This window comes from Alosa sapidissima, chromosome 1 (genome assembly GCF_018492685.1).
Source record: "Alosa sapidissima isolate fAloSap1 chromosome 1, fAloSap1.pri, whole genome shotgun sequence".
Taxonomy (NCBI): Eukaryota; Metazoa; Chordata; class Actinopteri; order Clupeiformes; family Clupeidae; genus Alosa; species Alosa sapidissima.
In genome coordinates, this window is record NC_055957.1 from 16,016,841 (window position 1) to 16,036,413 (window position 19,573).

The window sequence follows — 19,573 nt, forward strand, 5'->3', positions numbered from 1 at the left end:
CTTTCCTCCCTCTTACTATCACGAGGCAGAAGGCCCAGTGCAGTGGACTGTGCACTCTCTTCCATTTCGTAGACAATGCTACCAGGCAAGTTTATCAGGCAATACCGAGTTGGGACAAGGTTGATATTTAGACGGCAGGCTGCTCTTGAGTGTGGGACAGTGGGGAAAAGAACACTCCTTTAAAATCTCTCAGTTTCATCAAGCTCTCGCTGTGACACACTTCTGTGTGCTGATATCCATGCTAGGGCAACAGAAGGAGCTTAGGGGCAATGTCCTCACCACAGGAGGCTTAGTGTAAACCTATAGCATTAAATTTCACAAAGCACCGATGACACTCATATTACAATAGTTCTTTCTCTCTCTCTCTCTCTGTCTCTCTTTCACTCCCTCTCAGACACATATGAACCCACACAATCTTTCCTCCAACTTAGTGTGTCTTATTTTCTTGTGAGCCAAAACCCCCCAATATGTTAAGTAGTTTTACCTGACCATTCTATTATCATGTCACTTCTGATTCACTGACATGGTTGCACATGACAGTTGCACTGACAGGCTATGGTTGCACTTAGCACGGTCATAGTAATTCTTCTCCGTGTGAAAACGGGACCGTTTCGTGATCGAGAGCACTTTTGAAAGTGCATGTGCTCTGTGATTTTGTTTTTGGCTTGACTTTTTTATGTGCCGACTTAATGCCTCTGATACGTGTGATAGAGGGACGGATAGTTGAATGTGGGTGGTATGCATTTATCTTCATCCCTTCGCTTTGTTCTCACTCACTCCTCCCTCTGTCCCTCTCTCCCTCGCTGTTAATCTGTGCATGTAATCTGTTGTCATCTGTCATTGTTCCATGATGGAACCTTATTCAAACTAGAGTTTTAATCCCTCACCGTGGCCAGCCTAAGAGTCCGGCACACTGTTCACTCTCGCTCATCAACAGACCACACTACATCACACCACACATTCGGTATGCCACGCAGACATAACACGTGTTCAGACACATACTCTTGTGTCATTTCGACTCACGCCACCTAACATATACACAAAACCGAGTGTTCCATTTAAAAGGACACAAGCAGTGTTTTCTATCAGAGTTAATGCATAATCTGCATTCTCTGTGTCATTCTACCTTAAGAAATACACACCCCATATACAGACTGACAGACAGACACAGCACAAATACAAACACTCTTTCTATCTCTCTCTCTCTCTGTCTCTCTCTCTTTCTGTCTCTCTCTCACACACACACACATGCACATACCAAAGATTATTGGCTGGATGCTATTTTTTTTGTCAAAAATTTAAGCATTAAAATGACAGAGGCAGGCACAGTTGTTCACTCAAAATAAATCTCAATTAAAAAGAAACGCAGTAATAAAATCCCCCAATCCACTCCGTGTAATGGTCCAAAACCACCACAGTAAAAGCCCTGAAAACAACACAAATGCATTAGACAGACACAAAGGGGTGGGAAAGAGGGAGAGGATGCACCAAAATGAGGTTAGTCGGGGGGGGCACGGGGCATAATGAAATAAATTTAGAGCAAGAAGCGTGTGTAAATGACAGAAATAACACAAACAGGAAGACGACAGAAAACGCAGCAGGAAACCACACATCTGCAAAAGTCTGCATTCCTCCACCCTCCTCACCTAAGCCTAGCTCTCCCAGTCATAGCTGCTCAGCTTGGAAGTTTGTGATTCAATCTGTGTTAAAAACTCTTTTACGCAACCGAATTTGTGTTGTCTCAGGAATGGGCTTTATTTCAGAAAATGCAATTCAAAGAAACATACTTTTATGTACATGGTTATGAAAATACCCCCGCCCCAAAAAAGAACCCCCCAAAACAGTAAAAATGCACAATGCAAAATAAGGCCAAGCATCACTCAGATAAATAACACTTTGGTGATGAAGATAATGACAACAAAACGGTGAAAAAGATTCTCATTTAGTTGTATGAATAGTCACTGTTCCGGTTAGACGAAGGCTCTCTGCTTGAAGTCACTGTGAGCTTTTCCAACGCTGCTGGGGAGAAAACAGAATAACAAAATATCAACAGAGAGTGAAATATATATGTGTGAGAGTGAGGAAAAAAAGAAATCGCAACACCCACCTGGATAGGAGTGTCTCTTGAATGTGTTGTTGTTGGGTTGCAGGCCGGCCTGCTGTTCTCTGTTATAGTACACTAATGGCATGATACACATAGCGTCAGTACATTTATCCTAATTTCAACGTCATTCTCTGTGTGTGTGTGTGTGTGTGTGTGTGTGTGTGTGTGTGTGTCTGACCCACCACTTTGGCTTTGCGTAGGGCCAATCCATCGCGTCTGCTGTCTCTGAGACACTGTAACACAGAAATACATGTCACATCACACACATTCACTAAAGGTATATGTAAAGTATGAGCATGACAGCAGCTAACGGAATGTTTTTCAGTGGACTGACATCTTTTGCGGAGGGCGTTGTATGTAGGTTTCCCGAAGCGGAGCAGAAGGACTCCCAGCACCAGGACAAGAAGAAGACCTGTGATGGCCTTATATGCAACCACCTCCCCACTGCAGCCTGATGGTTAAGGGGAAGAATTGTGAAATTACTGAAGGGATAGAGAGATTCATTATGGCAATTACGTGAAGATACATTTGATGCCTTCATGAGGCCTTGTGCGGAGGGACTTGATATGTATGCTGCTCTTGCACAGACGTACCTTTGGTTGATTTGGTGGTCTGAAACAATTAGGCAATTTAATATGTGATCGACATGCCCTCGCTAGCTTTACATATACAACCCAGAGAAAACCCATCACGCACCTGTGCACTGAACATGGAGCGCAGTGCAATTCTGGCTTGTCATTGTCCCATTCCTATGAATATACAGGCCGGCGGTCATAGACCCAGAGGATCCCCAGGCCTGGAAATGTCCACATTTCATATTGGGACAGAGACCTACGAGTTTGATCTTGTATGGGCTTAAAAAGCAGACAGATTCATCTCCACCTTCGGGCCAGGTGAGGCGGACGGCCCCCTTGCATGGGATTGACCATTTCACTCTCACCAGGGCTAGCTCATGGAATGGCTGTGCAGAAGCCACCACTGCTCTTGTTGATGTGGCTATGGGATGGGAGGTGGGCACAGTGGTGGCCTTTGTCGCTTTGGTTGGTGTACGACTGGTGGATGAGGCATTCAGGTTTTGGCTATCTGTGTCACAAATAAAATAAGCAAAGTTATTAGGGTCATTGCAAGGCAAGATACAGTTCTGAAAATGGACTCACTGACTGGTGATGATTTTACTTGAAAATACATAAAAAGTAGGATCCTAACACACATTAAAAAAACGTTGGTTTATGGGTCTAAGGCACTTTCACAAAGATGTCTGGCAGTTGGTGAGAGCATAATGCAATAGGTTAAATCATCCTTGCAATGTGTTAATCAAGAGCAATATACAGTATGTCTATTGTATGTCCTTGGTAACCATGATTAAACATAAATATACATTTAGTGATATAAATTTAGGGTAGTTCATAATTCTTTATTTTCATGTCACGTAAGATTGACAAATATTACAATTTTCGAGCTGACTGTAGGCTTCATTTGATAGCATTTTTTATTGAAGCACACCACACTTTGACAAGCCTACTGTGAACCTAAAAAAATCAACCTTCACCTGGCCTGGGTGTGCCTATTTGTTTTTAAATATCTAATACTAACAGTAATATGGCTACAATTTGTATATGGTGTCCCACAGAAGACATACAGTGATATGCTCAACCACCCTGTAAATACTCTGTCCAAAGTCACAAAAGAGCTGAATGTGGGACCTGTCGTGAGTGGGGTCAGGTTTAAAAAGTCTATTAGTCATTGCAGATTAGGACCCCTATAATGAGGATAACCCCAGATTACCACCCGACTGTGATGGTCTGTCAAGTCCTGGATTAAAATATACCCTGTAATCTCTGGGATTTAATGCCACAAATTATGTGAATCATCTGTCTGTAGGATACATCGGAATTTTTTTTTTAAATGGAAAATACCCGTCACGCAAGTCAGCGGAATTAGAATTTAAGTACAGATTAGATGTCTTATTAAGTGTACAAAGTTACACTTTACCTTCCCCCTTTGCAGATAATTAAGCTATTGTTACTTAGTAACTGATATTTTAAAATGTATAAATGTGCATGCATATCATCAGTCATGAAGTGGTGCATCCCTTCACCGTCATCCATAAATAAATCCTGATTTTTGACAATTCTGCTTTACAATCTATTGTAAGTGTTCATTGCATGTGATTTAATTCTAAAAAGTGTTTTGTGTTCTATGCACATAGGCTCACCTGTGTTAACAAGAAGCAGGCCCAGAAAAAGCACCAGCAGCTGCAGCCAGCGTTCCATTTCAAACTGACAGAACGGAGGACCAAGCTATCAGCTCAACTCACAAATGTACACAAAATAACTCTATATATCCTGATAACACTACACACATAAGCAGAAGGCCAACGAAAGTATATTTGATACATTAGAATAAAGTTAAATGCTCAAGTGGCGGCAAAGCATCATACGGTCCAATAATATCAGTACAAGAATAAAAACTTTATGTAATATTCTTTAGTTTGTCTTTATATTGTGACAATGGCTTCACACTTGTCCTTCACTGCAATGTAATTACTTTTTAACAAAAACAAGACTTACCTCAAAGCAGTGATGACAGGAAGTTTACTGAATGATAGACAAACTGAAATGAAAGGAAATGTGCAGAGGTGTATACTTTTCTTCTCTCTCCTTTTCCCCCACTCTCTCAGGCCTCTCTCACATTCTCTCCAATGAATCACTCCGTCTCAGTGTTTTGACTTGATGTCTTCTGCAAAATGCAGAACTTCCTTACATCAAAGCCAGGAAGAACAAGACGGCTAGAAGAGAAAACACTTGAGTGGGCTGAAATTTTAAAATGCAAAAGAAAAAGAGCAGGAAAGATGCTTTTAAAAAATTAACAGTATTAATAGACTGATGACACAATTTTGGACAAACCTAATGCCTGTAAAGGTGTTCAATGGTGGAATTACGACTTTCTCCATCACTGTCGTTGCAGCTCTGGACTTATTATGACCTCTGGTTCCAGTCTAAAAGTGTTAATGTATTTACTACATTTCATTTAGTCAGGTTTCTACGCCTAATCCCACCCCCATCCTCACACATCACTTCCCACCAGAGGGATCGAAAATTCAGGGCCGTGCATGCTCACTTTCAGTCTGCCATTACTCATTTCTTCCTCTCGGTCTACGCTTTTGTTTCTCCTGCTCCGAACCCCATCTTTTTCATCTTTCTCATCTTTCGCCTCTGGTTTACCAGAGCCGTAGACCTGGTGAAAAAACCCCAATGTGTGCATTGTCGCCTCTTCATACATCAACCACCTAGTCATAAACACTTCCTGATACCTAAAACATCAGGCCTGAGGTTCTGTGTAAACGTGAGATGGGACTTTGTCATTGTCACTTGCTCATCTTTGCCAATTTCTAGCTTTGGCACCAGCAGTGACTTTCTGACCTGTTGCTCACAATGAGATGCAAATAAATTTTCAATTTGTCATATTAATTACTTTACTTCCTGTCGTAGTGATGGGTTACTTCTCAACAATCAACTGTGGGACATGACACATACTGTTGGGGGCGAGATGGAGAAATAGTCAAACGCAACTTCAAAACACATAAACAAGGCGGGAGGCGGAGTAGGCCTACAAATGGTTTTAGGTATGTGTAAACATAAAAAAAATCCCTTTTGAGTGGAACACAAAATCAGTGATGATTAGTATGTGGTGTCGCGACAGTCTTACTAGGCTATGTGTGCATGTGTGTGCGCATTAGGGCGTGGACAACAACAAGAACATGATAAACTCATCACACAGTCGCTTTTCTCATAAATCAACTTCAGTGTTTTATTACTCACACTCAAAAAAAGAACACTTTGAAACAGGCTACAGTCATCACCACCAAACCAATATATTCTTGTTTTTCTTTTTTTTAAATGATATTTGTCTTTGTTTTATCCCTAACGAGGCACATCTTTGTGCTTCTACGACAGCGACCCCATCCCCCTCCCCACCCTCAATCAGATCACGGGCCTCGGCACAGCTCCTTCCTGCCGGTGGCCAGGTGCCCGGGCTTCGCACCACCTGAGTCGTAATTACTGAGTCTGTTGGTTCATTAAAGCCAGTGGCAAGGTGGGCTTGATTGAAATGCCCACCAGTCCCGTGTTGATATCTTAGTTTTCTTCTCATTTTCTTCTTTTTTTTGTTTCTTTGTTGGTTTAGTCAAGGATTGCTTCAAAGTACAAAAATAAAAAGAGCTGGACACCTGCTCTGGGACTGGGTCAGAGCCGACTGGTGCGGGGAGCCTCAGCGCGGAGCTGGGTTGGGCTGAGGCGTGCTGGCTAGGCGGGCCAGTGGAGTGCCAGCCTGAGCTCAGTGGCCCGGCGATCGGCCTGCCTGTCTGTGATGGCGGTGAGTGAGTTGGTGCACTGCCATCAGGGGGGCCCTGGCGCCGAGGCTACGGAACACCCTCTCAGAGTGATGCATAGTGCCATGACGACCTTTCACTACGCACACCTGAACGTGCCGTTTAATACACTTTGTTTTGGTTTAGATCCCCCACCAACCCAACCGCTTATCCAGTAACTGATGATTTTAACCCCAAAACAGATCAGCACAACACCAGTTAATACAGCCTGTATCAACCAGGACTTTTACTCTTCTCTTCAAACGAAACTAAAATGTCTCAACTCTGCTGTCTTGACCATCGACAGTAACACACATCTGCATAGAGGAGAACTGGGGAGGTGCATTAGCTGACATGGGGGGGGGGGGGGGCTCATGGTAGGGGTGTGCGATATATATTGTGCAGTATATATTGTCTACAATAATAACTCAAGTTTAGTATGTTAAATGTTGTTCTCTCATTGACGCCCAGAATAAGGAAAAGGCTTAACGTGTTTTATTGTTTCAAAATAGCATTCATGTCACCAAATTTGCCTGACATCTCAAATGTGATAAGCACTATCTCTAATGAAAAAAGATACTTATATGAGTTGTACATCAAAATATCAAGATATTTATTTTTCAATATCGCATACCCCTAGCACACGAGTGCTGGTTGCTGCATAATCAGAGGGGTGCTGCGTAGCCTCTTCACCCAACATTTTACACCCATCCTTAGGGCCCCATCTGTCGTTCCCTTCAGTGTGCTTTCGGTGCTAAAGAAGTAGAATAAGATATGTTATATACTTCCCTTGTTTAATGATTCCTGTTAGTAGTATTTTCATTTATCATACAAATCACATATATTCTCAAATGGTAGTGAACTTACAGAAATAAACTATGTCTTCTCACCATTGTCAAGCATTGATTTATGTTGTCAAGCAGTACATGGGAAGAGGAAGAGGTTTATCAGAAGGACAGATGAAGGAACAATGGGGGGAGAAAGGGAGGTACCGTCAATGTAAACCAGGAAAAGATGAAAGCAACCAGAGTTGTGATTATGGCCAACTATGGCATTCAAGATGACAGTCTGAGATCAAGACAACACAACAACTGTAGAGCCCCCACACTTCTGTTATGGGGAAGCTTCTGAGGACCACGTATGGTCTGGATGTCACAATAGGATATCAGGTGACTAGAGAGGGCATGGTGCTGCAGATCTAGCATTTGCACATAAAGGAGGGATAGACTGTTGATCGGAGTGGTGAGTTTTCACAGCCCGTCACTGATGCTGCACTTACTACCAGTGTAGTGTCATGAATTCCCAACACTTAAATGTTAATGCACAATTACACTGATCTATAAAACAAAACAAAACAAAAAAAACAAGTCAGAACAGTCGAACTCTTTCTGACAGTAAACAAAGAAACATTTAAATTTTTTGAATGCAATCACTGCTTCCAAGGTGTGTCCTGTGAAGAAGTCCGACTTGATGATGTGTGTGATATAAGGAGTGCTTTGGAGCCTGCTGGAGGACGAGGACTGTCCCATCACCGGGCTGCGTTGCCTTAGACTCCTCATGGGGGGCCTCCGTTTGAATGCGAGGGAAAGGAGGAGAGCAAAAACAGTGCAGTGTGAACGAAGGCTTGCACACCCATCAAGCTTCACACAGGAAGAGGAAGAAACGCAGGTAGGTAGGGCAAACCACAAATCTGATGCCAGGAGCGAAGGAAACGTGACAAGAGGGGGCGAGGAGGATAGAGGGATAGAACGCAGGTGACAGAGGGGGGTGGGGGGAGAGAGAGAGAGAGAGAGAGAGAGAGAGAAAGAAGGAGAGTGAGAGAAACAAATGGATGAAAGAGACAGCATCATAGGCTGGGGAGTGACCGAAAGAGAGAGCCAGACAGAGGGAGAGGGGAAGGTGAGAGGGACAGAGGGACTCAGGAGTAGGACTGCGGCACCCTGAATCCAGACTGATAGACAGGCCTTCCCGCGTTTGGCTGGGAGGGCGGCAAGCTGGGCCCAGTGGGGTAGCTGTAGCCCGCTGGGTAGGGATACGCAGAAGGGTAGGGGGCTGGGCTGGGGCCAAACTGCCCAAAGGGAGGCCCGGGGAGGCCAGAGAAAGCTGGCTGGGTGGGGTAAGGGCAGGGCCCAGGGCCAAAGCTGGGCCGGGAGGCTGCATATCCTGCTGCGGGGGAGAAAGAGGACCCCGGGCTGGGGTAGGGTGGAAACTGAGCTGGGGGATTAGCGGGGCCTGCTGCGGCAGCGCTTGGGGGCTGGGCTGGGGGAGACACGGGGAAGGGGCTGTAGGGCAGAGCCGAGCCGGAGGGATTCTGGGGGGAGTTTGAGAAGCTGCCGCTGGACTTGGCCACGCTCTGTGGCTGCGGCTGCGTCTGGCCTGGTTGCCAGGGCGAGGATGTCACCGCTGGATCCTGGTTGGCGCAGGGCGGTGTCGTCATGGCGGCCGCGTTGTCACCTGTCACCGCCTGGCTCTTTTGGCGTAAAATCTCCTGCAGCTTCTCTATCCGTACTCGTCTTTTGTGCGCAAGGGAGCGGAGGGAAAGGAAGCGATCCAGGAAAGAGTCCAGAGACAAAGAACCTTCCAGAAACTCTTCTGCTAGTGTCTGAAAGACATAAATAGAAAACAAAATGTCATAACCATACATACAAAATGTCATAACCATACATACAAGACACTGTAGCTCAGTTTGATTATAGACAGACTCTCACTCACCTCAGACTCTGCCTCTGTGCTAGTGCCCTCTGCCTGAAGACGGGAGAACAGCATCTCCGGTGACACCTGCCCCATTACATTGTCTGTGAGAGGAGAGAACGGTCAGTATCCAGTTCAAACATCAACACACACACACACACACACACACACACACACACACACACACACACAAAGAAGTACCCCATGCCAATCGTGAGATATGGTGAAGGGTATGTGATGATGTGGGGCTATTTTAATTCCAAAGGCCAAGGGAACTTTATCAGGATGCTGGATCAATGAAATTACTGGCCTGCCAGTACTCTACCTGCCTCTATGGAAATTTAACATAAGGGTATGTATACTTCTGGCCCCTGTATTTTAAGGAAGAACATTTATTTCTTTACGATACATTATTCATTCACAAAGAAAATTGGTGTCCTTAAAGGTTGGATTTTTCCTATTTTTTTAAATTAAGGCATAAAAGGTTGTATCAGCGCTTGCGTGGTAACTTCACTTCTGTTGATGTTCAAACAAAACAGAGAGCTAGCTAGCAACTCCCTCCCCCTCCCTCCCGTGCAATTGAAACTCTCCTAAACGCGCATCTCATTGGTTATTTTGCCTTTGAGTGATTGCCAACACTTGTTGGTAGCAATTGTTTTTGTGTACAGATCTCGGAGCCTAGGCTGCCTACATAGACATGATTTTGACGGCCTGCTTATGGGGCAGGCAGCTAGCGGATCGTTAGGAAACATTAGATGAATGTGATCATTTATGTTTGAGCCTTTTTTTGTGCCTGAAATCACCAATACAAAAGATTATTTTTTTTATTCCTCTTTTTAGTCAACCTTAGCATGTGTATGTACAGGGTATCGTAACACCCCCAATTATCACCACTTTTGTTCGGAAATTCTAAAACAACAATGTTTTTTAACACTTCAAAATAACATTTGCTAAATGAATCTTACATCTTTCAGTAGCCATAGGTGTGTAGATTTTAACAAAATCTGGTTTGGTTCTTAACGGGAGCATTTACTCCCCGAAATATCCGATTTTGTTTACCACGCTCAGAGTTATAGTGCTGGCCTGATGGTCGCCTATTTACACCGTTTCAACGGCACATAAACGGTTAGACCGAGAATTCTCGTCATGAAATTAAAATTCAACTGGAGCTCCAAGCGGACGTGTACACGCAGCCTTACAACACTGTTTACAGCTCTTCGAGTCACGGTAAAATGTCATTTTTGGTGCATTGCTAATTTAGATACACCTATGGTGTGGGTGCTTGCGTTTCTTTAGGAATCCACCGTTTTAGTTTGTATAGAAATGGATATTAAGTGACACATACACGCAAGACAGCGGAAATACGGGACCGACGGTAATGGGGGGAGTTCCGATATGTAAACTTATGAGCACAACTGTACATACATACATTCATACATACATACAGTGCTGCTTGAAAGTATGTGAATCCCTTGAACAGTTGGGACATTTCTGTTTAATCAATTTTCTTTTGTTATCATCACCAGTTTTTAATGAACTGTCAGATGTGTACTTTTTAGAGATGCACCGATATGGAATTTTAGGGCCGATAACGATAACCGATATTTATTGTTTTTTTGTGGCCGATACCGATACGATAACCAATAATATTACTCTTAAAAAAATTGTGAAAAGTGATTTGGGGAAAGCATTTAATAAGCATAATTTTATTGCAGTAATTTTACCTACCACCAAATGATGGACAGAACTCATAATAGTCCTCAATAGTACAGCAGTCAACATAACAGTAGCCTAGCCCTACAGTATGTGTGGCTCCTGTAAGTGAACCTGACATCAGTGAATTGCGAGTGAGTGGCTAGAGAGTATGAATCGTTTTCATTTAGGACTAAACACTCATAAACGGCTCAGCTGGGAATAAGCTACAGTATAGCGACCAAATCAGAGTTTGTGAGGGAAACTTAGGTTGCGGGTAACTGCGGGTAACTGAATAAAGCTGCAACTCCTCAGACTGTATCTTATGTCCGTCTACTCTGTTGCGCACAATCTGCTGCAGCAGAAATGAAAGGGGTTAGCCCCGAAGGTTTTAATAACTTATTATGATGACCTGTCTGGAACTGAAGCAGGAATGGTTAGCATTTCTAGGTAAAAATACAAAACCCAAGCTAAAGTAATGCAAATATAATACTAAAACACAACTTAGAACTAGGCCTACTTATGTACTCGTCCCACTAACGAGTTTGTTTATTTGTTTCCCCGCCCAGCGCGGTAAAGTGCAAACACATCAGCACAAGATGACTCTAGATAGGGCTGAGCTCCGCTCTGGTAAGGTTAAATGGCGGATCATTCACGAGAGGATTTTGAGATGCACAGATTCCCAAATGAACGCATATCCACAGATTTTGTTCGAGTGGTGAAATACATTCACACCGCTGACATTATATTGAGGAAAAAGTATAGCCAACCAAGCTCAAGTAGCTCATGGTAGCCAGACGGACGTAGGCCTAAATTAGGACTTAGGCGCAAATTATCGGCCAGAATTCTGTTATCGGACCGATAATAATATTTTCATTTTTTCACTTATCGGCCAATAATATATCGGCCGCTGATATATCGTGCATCCCTAGTACATTTATCAAATGCATTGACTTGTTTAGAGGGGATTGCATGAGAAGCCACAAAAATCATGAAATTAATGTATGTACAAAAGTAAGTGAACCCCCAGCTGCATTGGTGAAGTCAAATAGGTAACTAATGTAAAACATATTTGGGTGCTGAAATTCAGTTGAATCAATTAAACATATCAAACATACTAACATCAAACATATTAATCAAACAGACTTCCTTTGGAAAGGGTTTGAACAGTCATGACTAAAAGAGAGAGGAAATCCACCAAACCACTGTAGTGCTAAGGCATCTGCCCTGCTCTCAAGAAACAACAAAACTGGCCCATTCAACTTTCAGAGGCCTTCTGGAAGTCCATTCTCTAGACAGGTGAGTCCAAAATAGAATTATCTGGTCACAATCCAAATTGTCCTGTTTGGAGGAAAGCCAACACTGTATACCAAGAAAAGACCCCCTCTCAACAGTGAAGCATGGTGTTGGAAATGTGGAGGTGCGAGGCTGTTTTTCTGCCTCTGGACCTGAATGACTCCATATCATCCAGAAAACTACAGTATGAATTCTCAGGCCTATCAACAAATTCTTGATCTGAACCTCATGTCAGTCAGGGAGATGAAGCTAGGGAGGAAATAGATTTTATAACAGGATAATGACCCTATAAGCATTCAAGTAAAATGACCAAGGAATGGCTTAAGATAAAGATAATTCATACCTTGGCCTAGTCAAAGTCCAGACCTCAATTCAATAGAATTTTTTTGGCTAGATCTGAAGCGGGCAGTACATGCCAGTTGACCCTCCAACCTCTCAAGGAGTAGGCAAAAATCCGCGGAACCAGATATGAGACAGTGGTTAATGGGTACAGAAGACATTTGGTTGAAGTAGTGCTTGCAAAGGGAGGTGCTACAAGAAATTAACTACATGGATTCACATACTTTTGCAAATGTCATATTTTGAATTTTTGTGAACTAAACCACTTTTGTTGAATATATAATAAAACTATATAGCTTTGTGTGTACATGATGTATGTGAGTAAAGTTATAATGTACAAATGTTATAATGTACAAAGTTATAATAAAACTATATAACTTTGTACATTAGATGATGTATGCGAGTATGTGAGGCATACCAGAACAGTGAAACCAATGAATGTACATTATCCTAGAAATCTAGACGCGCCCCTAGCAGGGCTAGTCTAGCAACTCTCCGTTGGCTTGTGAGCTCCAGAAATCGAAACTTAATCAGGCCAATGAAATCGTGTATAGAGTCTTGGGCTTAACATAATGTATAAGTATATATACTTTTTTGATCCCGTGAGGGAAATTTGGTCTCTGCATTTAACCCAATCGGTGAATTAGTGAAACACACTGCACACAGTGAGGTGAAGCACACACTAATCCCGGCGCAGTGAGCTGCCTGCTTTAACGGCGGCGCTCGGGGAGCAGTGACGGGTTAGGTGCCTTGCTCAAGGGCACTTCAGCCGCGTCCCACTGGTCGGGGCTCGAACCGGCAACCCTCCGGTTACAAGTCCAGAGTGCTAACCAGTGGGCCACGGCTGCCCTAATTATTGATGGCAGAGTTGTAACGGTTTGTCTTGAATTCCCTGCTATTTGAAAACAAATAAGATGGATGTTGCTGCTGGCGAACAGTGTGACACGAGTTAAGCTTTTATTAAGTTGGCAAACGTTTGAACTAGCCAACTAGCTCCGCTGGTGGGAAACGCATGGGACTTATAGCGCTGCCGCTGTCCTATTGCGTGCAGAGGGAATTTGAAAGACAACTGATTATCCCGCCCCTCGGACTGAGCACTACGAACGGTGAGTGCCCAGACTCTACAGTACATTTTAATGTGGGTCTGGCTCGTCAGGCTAAATGTACATACCAGAACAATGGAAATTCTTTAAGCTACACTGTCACAAGAAAAACAGGATTGTCTTGACTTCGCTCTTGCTAACTCATGGTGCACACTGTTTGTTAAATACTCCCCGTTGGAATGTTGATGTGTACTGTTGCTGTGATGGTTGGGGTGGGGAAAGAGGGTTGACAGAAAGAACTAGAGGCAGGGTGCTTCACTTGAGCTGTTAAACTGCGTTCACATGAGCACCAGTTCCACTCGCCCTTATTATTCCCTCCAGTGACAATTACCCTTAAGACTGAGGGCCAACTGAACATGCAAGAAGGCAGCTCTTAAGAAAGGTGTTTCCAAACTTCCTTTGTTTCTCAACCATTTCCCAACATATGCCTCTTCTCTCTCTAACCACTCGCTTACCTCTAAGAGCACACCGCTGCTTGTATCTGTCTTGCACTTCCTCCAGCTCTGAGTAACGTTCCACCAGGCGTTCCCTCTCTCGTTCTAGCCTCGGCTTCATGTCCAGGTTTCTCTCAGCCAGGCTACGGTTGGAGGCCAGGGCCATCTCCCGCTCCAGCTGGATGTTTTGAATCTGTAGAGAAGTAGATGAACACGAGTCAGACCTTACTTGGATGGTCTCCTATAGCACACCGTAGGTCTTCTACAGAACAGGCCTACCTTCTACAGATTACAAACAAACTATCTGTCAGCTAGTTCTGGGTATTGCCTGAAACCACACAATACGGAACACATCACGATACAGAGGCCACAATGTGATGCAGACCGCAATACATGTTGATTCTGAATAATGACCATGTCCAAAACAGAATTCATTCTGACAGTTAGTTCTAACTTCAGAATTCTATTCTGACAGCAAAGGCAAAGCCTTAAGGCACAACAGAATTGAGGCCCACAAAGAAATACTTCTAATGAATGGTTCTGCTTCAAATCTGACAGATATAAATTTTAATTTAAAACGTAAAATGAACTTTTCTGTTGTTTCTTAGGTATTTAGTTTTTTAGATGCTGTATCAATACAGCAACATCTGTATGTACACCTATTGATACAGCAGTACATCACTATACATCATATTGATATTTCCAGCACAGCCCTACTGTGGCGACACTGTTGTGGCATTCACAATTTATGGTTAAGGGTTTGGTGACGTTCAGCAAAAACAACAATTTTAAAGACTGAATTTGAATTTCAACAAACCATCTGTAAAGTCTCTGTAAGCAGACTATTCAAGAAATGTGTTGGCAAAAGTCAAATAAAACTGGCAGGCACGTATTAGTTCCAATGCAGTTGGAATGGTGGATTTTCATGTTAGCACCTTATATCACCTTCAGTTACCCCACGTCTTGTTTTGAAATTGTTATTTCCCTATGTGGCTTTACAGCGAGCCCTTGATGATCAGGGATAACATGATGCGCCCAGCCTGACAGTAAAATGCGTCTTTGTATGGAAACTTTAAGGCTTGTGTTATGTAAATTGTAAACTAGGTCACATGCATGGAGATAGATACCTCAACTATCTAGTTGGGGATATTATGCAACTGAGCAAACAACTGATTTAGGTTATGTCCTCTCTGCGCAACATTACCGAAAAATAATCATATACACTACCATTAGAAGGTTTGGAATAGCAGAGCAATTTTCATGTTTTTGAAAGGAAATCATGCCTGTTTTTCTTTTCAAATAAGCTAGACAGGGTCAGAAGCACACTGTAGAATGTATCATTAGAAATCCCTTTTGGAATTATGCTTGTACGACTAAAGAAACTGGTCTTCTTCTGAGCATCAAAACTTATAAAATGAATTATATTGGTCACATCCCATGTCAAATCAGATAAGACTGCAGCAGCAGCACCACTGACAGATTTAGTTAAAACCTTGTAATGAGTGATATTGAGGGTAGTACTGGTGCAATTGTGATGTGATCGCATCACAATGTGACCATTTTCTTCTGGAAATGCAACCTGTTATTGCACTAAGTGGACACTGAAATTGAATTACCATACATTAAGGCATTTCCTATATGTACTGTGCATTTTTGGGTTCAATGCAGTCATGCTTTGTTTTGCTCTTACTATTTTCATATCCATAAATAGCATAAAAAATGAATGAAAATAGCAACTAGAAGAAATGTTTAATTGGAAATAATTATTGATACAGTATAGTTGCTAACAAAATGGGTTCATTTCTAAATGGAGGTGTTTGGATCACAGAGAAGAAGCTTGGTCAGGCATAGAACCAATAAAAAAGATGCCAGAGCATTGCTTGACACTTTCTGCCTGGTTCAGATTACACTATTTCAGCTTGATTTTGCCACTATTTTGTCATTGGCGACAAACTTCCAGCGTTAGGCCCAAATATGAAGGTCAGAAAAGACACCCAACGAGGAACAGGTCTTGTAGTGGGAAACTCAAAGTCCAATCACTTGTTTTTTTTGACGTCCCACAACACACTGCCAAATATTCTAGCATGAAAAATTTTAAGAAAGGCCATAATTTCCTTTCAACATGCCATATCCCTGTGGACAGCACTTGAATGGAGCCAAATTTACTCTATGCAAAATGTATAGCGAAGACCAGTCAAGCTGTGCTGCTTCAAAATTTGTCATTTCTGAAAATGAAAAATTCTCTGATGAAAGCATATGATCAATCACAGTGTTTCTTGAAATACTGTGATTGATCATATGCTTTCAGTACTTGTAACTTTGATAATATCCTGACTATATCACTGATTCATTTCACACATTATTTGATTGATAAAATTGATGTCTGTAAAAGTCAATTATCGAATGCAATGCATTATAATTACATGCAATGTATAGTTTATACAAACTATTTAAACGTTTTTTACTGTCCGTTATTAACTTATATTTGGCCAAACTGCCACAAACAACAAAGTATACTCGCTTTTTCTGGAACACATCTTCAATGGGCTACCTCGTTTTGCATTGCATTCGATAATCGACTTATACAGATTTTCCTTCGAGAGGAGCTGGTATACATGTAGGGGGACAGCTGTTAAGTGTTCTTAACAGTCTTCTGTAATAAACTCTGGGTTCACTAACTACGATTTGGGGCTATAGTCTATACCGGGGCAAGCTCTGTAGTGGTTGATCAACAAACAATACTGTCTCCACAGCTTATTTGATGTGTTTTAATGCAGAAAAAGACCTCATCAAAGACCTCATCAACATTTAAACACAACTGAGGCAGTTCACTGCAAAGGACCACAATGTAGACACAGACAGCAACCAGGGCGCCCAGTAGACAAGCCATGTTACTGTAATTTTTGTTAAATTATAATGTTTTCTGATTATTTTTACAGCTATTATACTCTCAAAATGCATGATGTTAGAAGCTATCTCTGGCAGAGATTAACTTTTTTTTGCTCATAGCATTGATGCTACAGAGGATGATAGTTTTGTAGCACAATCCACAAAATCTCTAGCATCAGTATGTAGTTACAAACACCACATCTGTAGGCTACACTCTAGAAAACATTTCAAATAGTTTTTATAGCACATGCTATATATATATATATATATATGTAGCATTATACTGCCCTGTTTGGGCAAGAATATCTTGAGAAATATTATTCCTAGACTGACCAAACTTTGTAGGATGGAAGACAAACATGTTCTCAGCATGACTTGGCCATTAGAAGTATGTACTGCATGCCCATTGATTCTATATAAAGCCCTTGATTTGGGAACAAAGTGCAAAATGAGTGATACTGTGATACTGATACAGTGATAGCTCTTTAGTGTACAAAATGCCAGTGTTGCACCATGTTTCATTCATAGATCAATATATAACTAATATACTTAGTTAATTACATTGTATGCCTCTGCTTTTTCATTCTTGTCCCTGGGGTAAAACAGTGATTTTGACTAGTGATTTATCTATGGTACAAAATTGGCACTTTGTACACTAAATTAAATGCATATACTTTGGGCTACTTCCACATACATGTATTAATATCAAAGGCTAAAAAATATGAAGACATAGGATTTTAACAGACATATTTTATAAGCCTTGGTTTAAGGACCCATTCATGGTGTAGCATGGAACAAAATATGTGATGGTGCAGCACCCACCTTATCTGAGTTTGACACTTAATGACCCTGGATTTAATAAATTATAACAGTCTGCTTGGTTTGGTGGTCTGCATAGACTGAAGTCTGACACAATTGCTAGATACACAAACAATGAGGCCACATTGACACTGTTATCGGCTATTTGTGATTTTCTTTCACTCGCAGGGTGTCCGAAGAAATAAATAACCCACCTCATCTGATTCCAGTGCCATCGACTCCACCCGTTCCGAGTTGTCCAGCAAATCCTGCAACTCGGATTGGCTGAGGTCCTGAAGCTTATCCATTAATTTGCCAGAAGAACTGTGGTAAAAAGCGAAGTGAGCAGTAGGGTTTACATACCAAATGCTGACACAGAGAGCGGCACAACAATTAAGGCAACATGCGGTGTCTATAACAATCAGACTGTTCAGAAATACCACTAATCCTACAAATATCATGTGATAGACCGGAGTTTCAGTCACTGCAGTAGGCCTAGATTCCGATCATGATCATAACATACCACTGACAAGTCAAATTAAGTATCAACCACTCTAAAGTGAAAACACTGGACTAAGACAACCTCCGCTTTCTATGCGTCCATTGTTTTAAATAGCTAAACTGGTATACTACGTGTAAGGAGCCAAGCTAATGTGAAGTTTGCGAACCCCCAGATAACGTTTAAGCAAGTTTAGTAAACCAATTGCTATTGACAGGCTACTGACTAACGTTATAGCTAGGTAACGTTAACATTAATTCACTCTTAACCTACTGTAGTATGTCGACAATCGTAAATGCAAGGGGTAGTATACCTTTTCGGATCGAAACTGCAGGCTAGAATGACACATGCATATATTTTTCTAAACAAAATTGTAATGCAACGTTAACATTACTTACTTGCTGCTAGCAAATCAAATATATTGTGGCATGGAACACATTGACGGGCATCCAACTTAATTGGAGGTGGATGACGTAAAATAAACACGGAAGCACTGACCTCAATTTCAAAACAAAAACATATATAACGTTATCGATAATGTCGGAGATGTCCACCGTGACGTAAATTTTACCAATGGTTGACAACTAATCTGGTCTGATCTATCTCGATTTTGACGGGAGCTACCTAGCTAGCAAGCTAATAACAGCCAGTGAGCTAACTAGCAAGCTTACTGGCTAAACCGAAAACGATATAATTACAACGAAAGGCACTTGCTTGCGTGAGCGTTAGCTACAGCTAACTTCAGGAAAGCCCACCGCTCGAGCTCAGTATTCCACAAGGGTCAACATCTGTCTGCCGTCCAATATAATTCGAAATGGAGAACCAAGTTATATCCACATGGGAGTATAGACTGAGAACCCACAAAAACAATGCTAGAAATGTTATGATGATTGAGAGGTTTCTTTTTCATCAGGGAAAGTTTTACTTCGGACTGACATAAACCAGCGCCATGTTTGGTCTCAACCATCAGACAACACAGAGGGGTAGTATAACCAATTAATCTATTACTTTACCCCATACATGATTAAAAAGGCATGGGACGTCATATGTTATTTCTAATCTAATGAGTAATTACTGTTGTCTTGAACTGTAGCATGACATACGTCTACTCAACAAATACGTTCATCAATATCTAAAATAACGTTACCCGTTGTGTAGTGAATGGTGTATCCGTGTTATCAGCTGACTCGAAGGGAAACCCCGACGTGACGGGAATATTCCATCTGAGAAATGCCAGCAGGGAGGCATTGCAACCAGAGACAAATTATTATGTCAAATGGCTAGTGTTGTTTTCCTGTGGAAATTGTAGCACCAACCACCGTCACCTAGTTAGAGTTCATACGAGTTTGCCATAATGCT

At 42.0% G+C, this 19,573-nt stretch overlaps 2 protein-coding genes across 5 annotated transcripts; both read right to left on the reverse strand.

The window, feature by feature from the left end:
• Nucleotides 1-1,736: 1,736 nt before the first annotated feature.
• Nucleotides 1,737-4,811, reverse strand: LOC121719245. Of its 2 annotated transcripts, none has more exons than XM_042104700.1 (7): nt 4,675-4,811; nt 4,320-4,383; nt 2,801-3,187; nt 2,439-2,555; nt 2,287-2,337; nt 2,108-2,179; nt 1,737-2,019 (listed from the first exon to the last, which is right to left on the reverse strand). In XM_042104700.1, exons 2-7 carry the CDS (start codon nt 4,375-4,377, stop codon nt 1,943-1,945), a joined length of 762 nt encoding a protein of 253 aa, XP_041960634.1. In that variant the 5' UTR covers nt 4,378-4,383; nt 4,675-4,811; the 3' UTR covers nt 1,737-1,942. The 2 variants fall into 2 exon arrangements, with proteins under 2 accessions (XP_041960634.1, XP_041960643.1); XM_042104709.1 differs by having other exon boundaries at nt 1,737-2,016; nt 4,675-4,810.
• A 2,142-nt stretch (nt 4,812-6,953) lies between these two features.
• Nucleotides 6,954-19,477, reverse strand: vps37c (VPS37C subunit of ESCRT-I). 3 transcript variants are annotated; one of them, XM_042104635.1, is made up of 5 exons: nt 19,362-19,477; nt 17,931-18,039; nt 14,050-14,221; nt 9,186-9,268; nt 6,954-9,075 (listed from the first exon to the last, which is right to left on the reverse strand). In XM_042104635.1, exons 1-5 carry the CDS (start codon nt 19,460-19,462, stop codon nt 8,392-8,394), a joined length of 1,149 nt encoding a protein of 382 aa, XP_041960569.1. In that variant the 5' UTR covers nt 19,463-19,477; the 3' UTR covers nt 6,954-8,391. The 3 variants fall into 3 exon arrangements, with proteins under 3 accessions (XP_041960569.1, XP_041960585.1, XP_041960577.1); XM_042104651.1 differs by lacking the exon at nt 19,362-19,477 and adding an exon at nt 18,929-19,187; XM_042104643.1 differs by lacking the exon at nt 19,362-19,477 and adding an exon at nt 18,613-19,187.
• Between the last annotated feature and the right edge of the window lie 96 nt (nt 19,478-19,573).

Coding starts and splice junctions, on each gene's coding strand:
- LOC121719245 (XM_042104700.1), bottom strand. CDS start 4,377: ATGGAACGCTGGCTGCAGCTGCTGGTGCTTTTTCTGGGCCTGCTTCTT. Junction 3,188..4,319: donor CCTGCTTCTTGTTAACACAG/GTGAGCCTATGT, acceptor TTTGTGACACAG/ATAGCCAAAACCTGAATGCC. Junction 2,338..2,438: donor CAACGCCCTCCGCAAAAGAT/GTCAGTCCACTG, acceptor TCTGTGTTACAG/TGTCTCAGAGACAGCAGACG.
- vps37c (XM_042104635.1), bottom strand. CDS start 19,462: ATGCCTCCCTGCTGGCATTTCTCAGATGGAATATTCCCGTCACGTCGG. Junction 18,040..19,361: donor CACCATTCACTACACAACGG/GTAACGTTATTT, acceptor TTTTTACCACAG/TTCTTCTGGCAAATTAATGG. Junction 9,269..14,049: donor GCAGCGGTGTGCTCTTAGAG/GTAAGCGAGTGG, acceptor CTCCTCTCACAG/ACAATGTAATGGGGCAGGTG.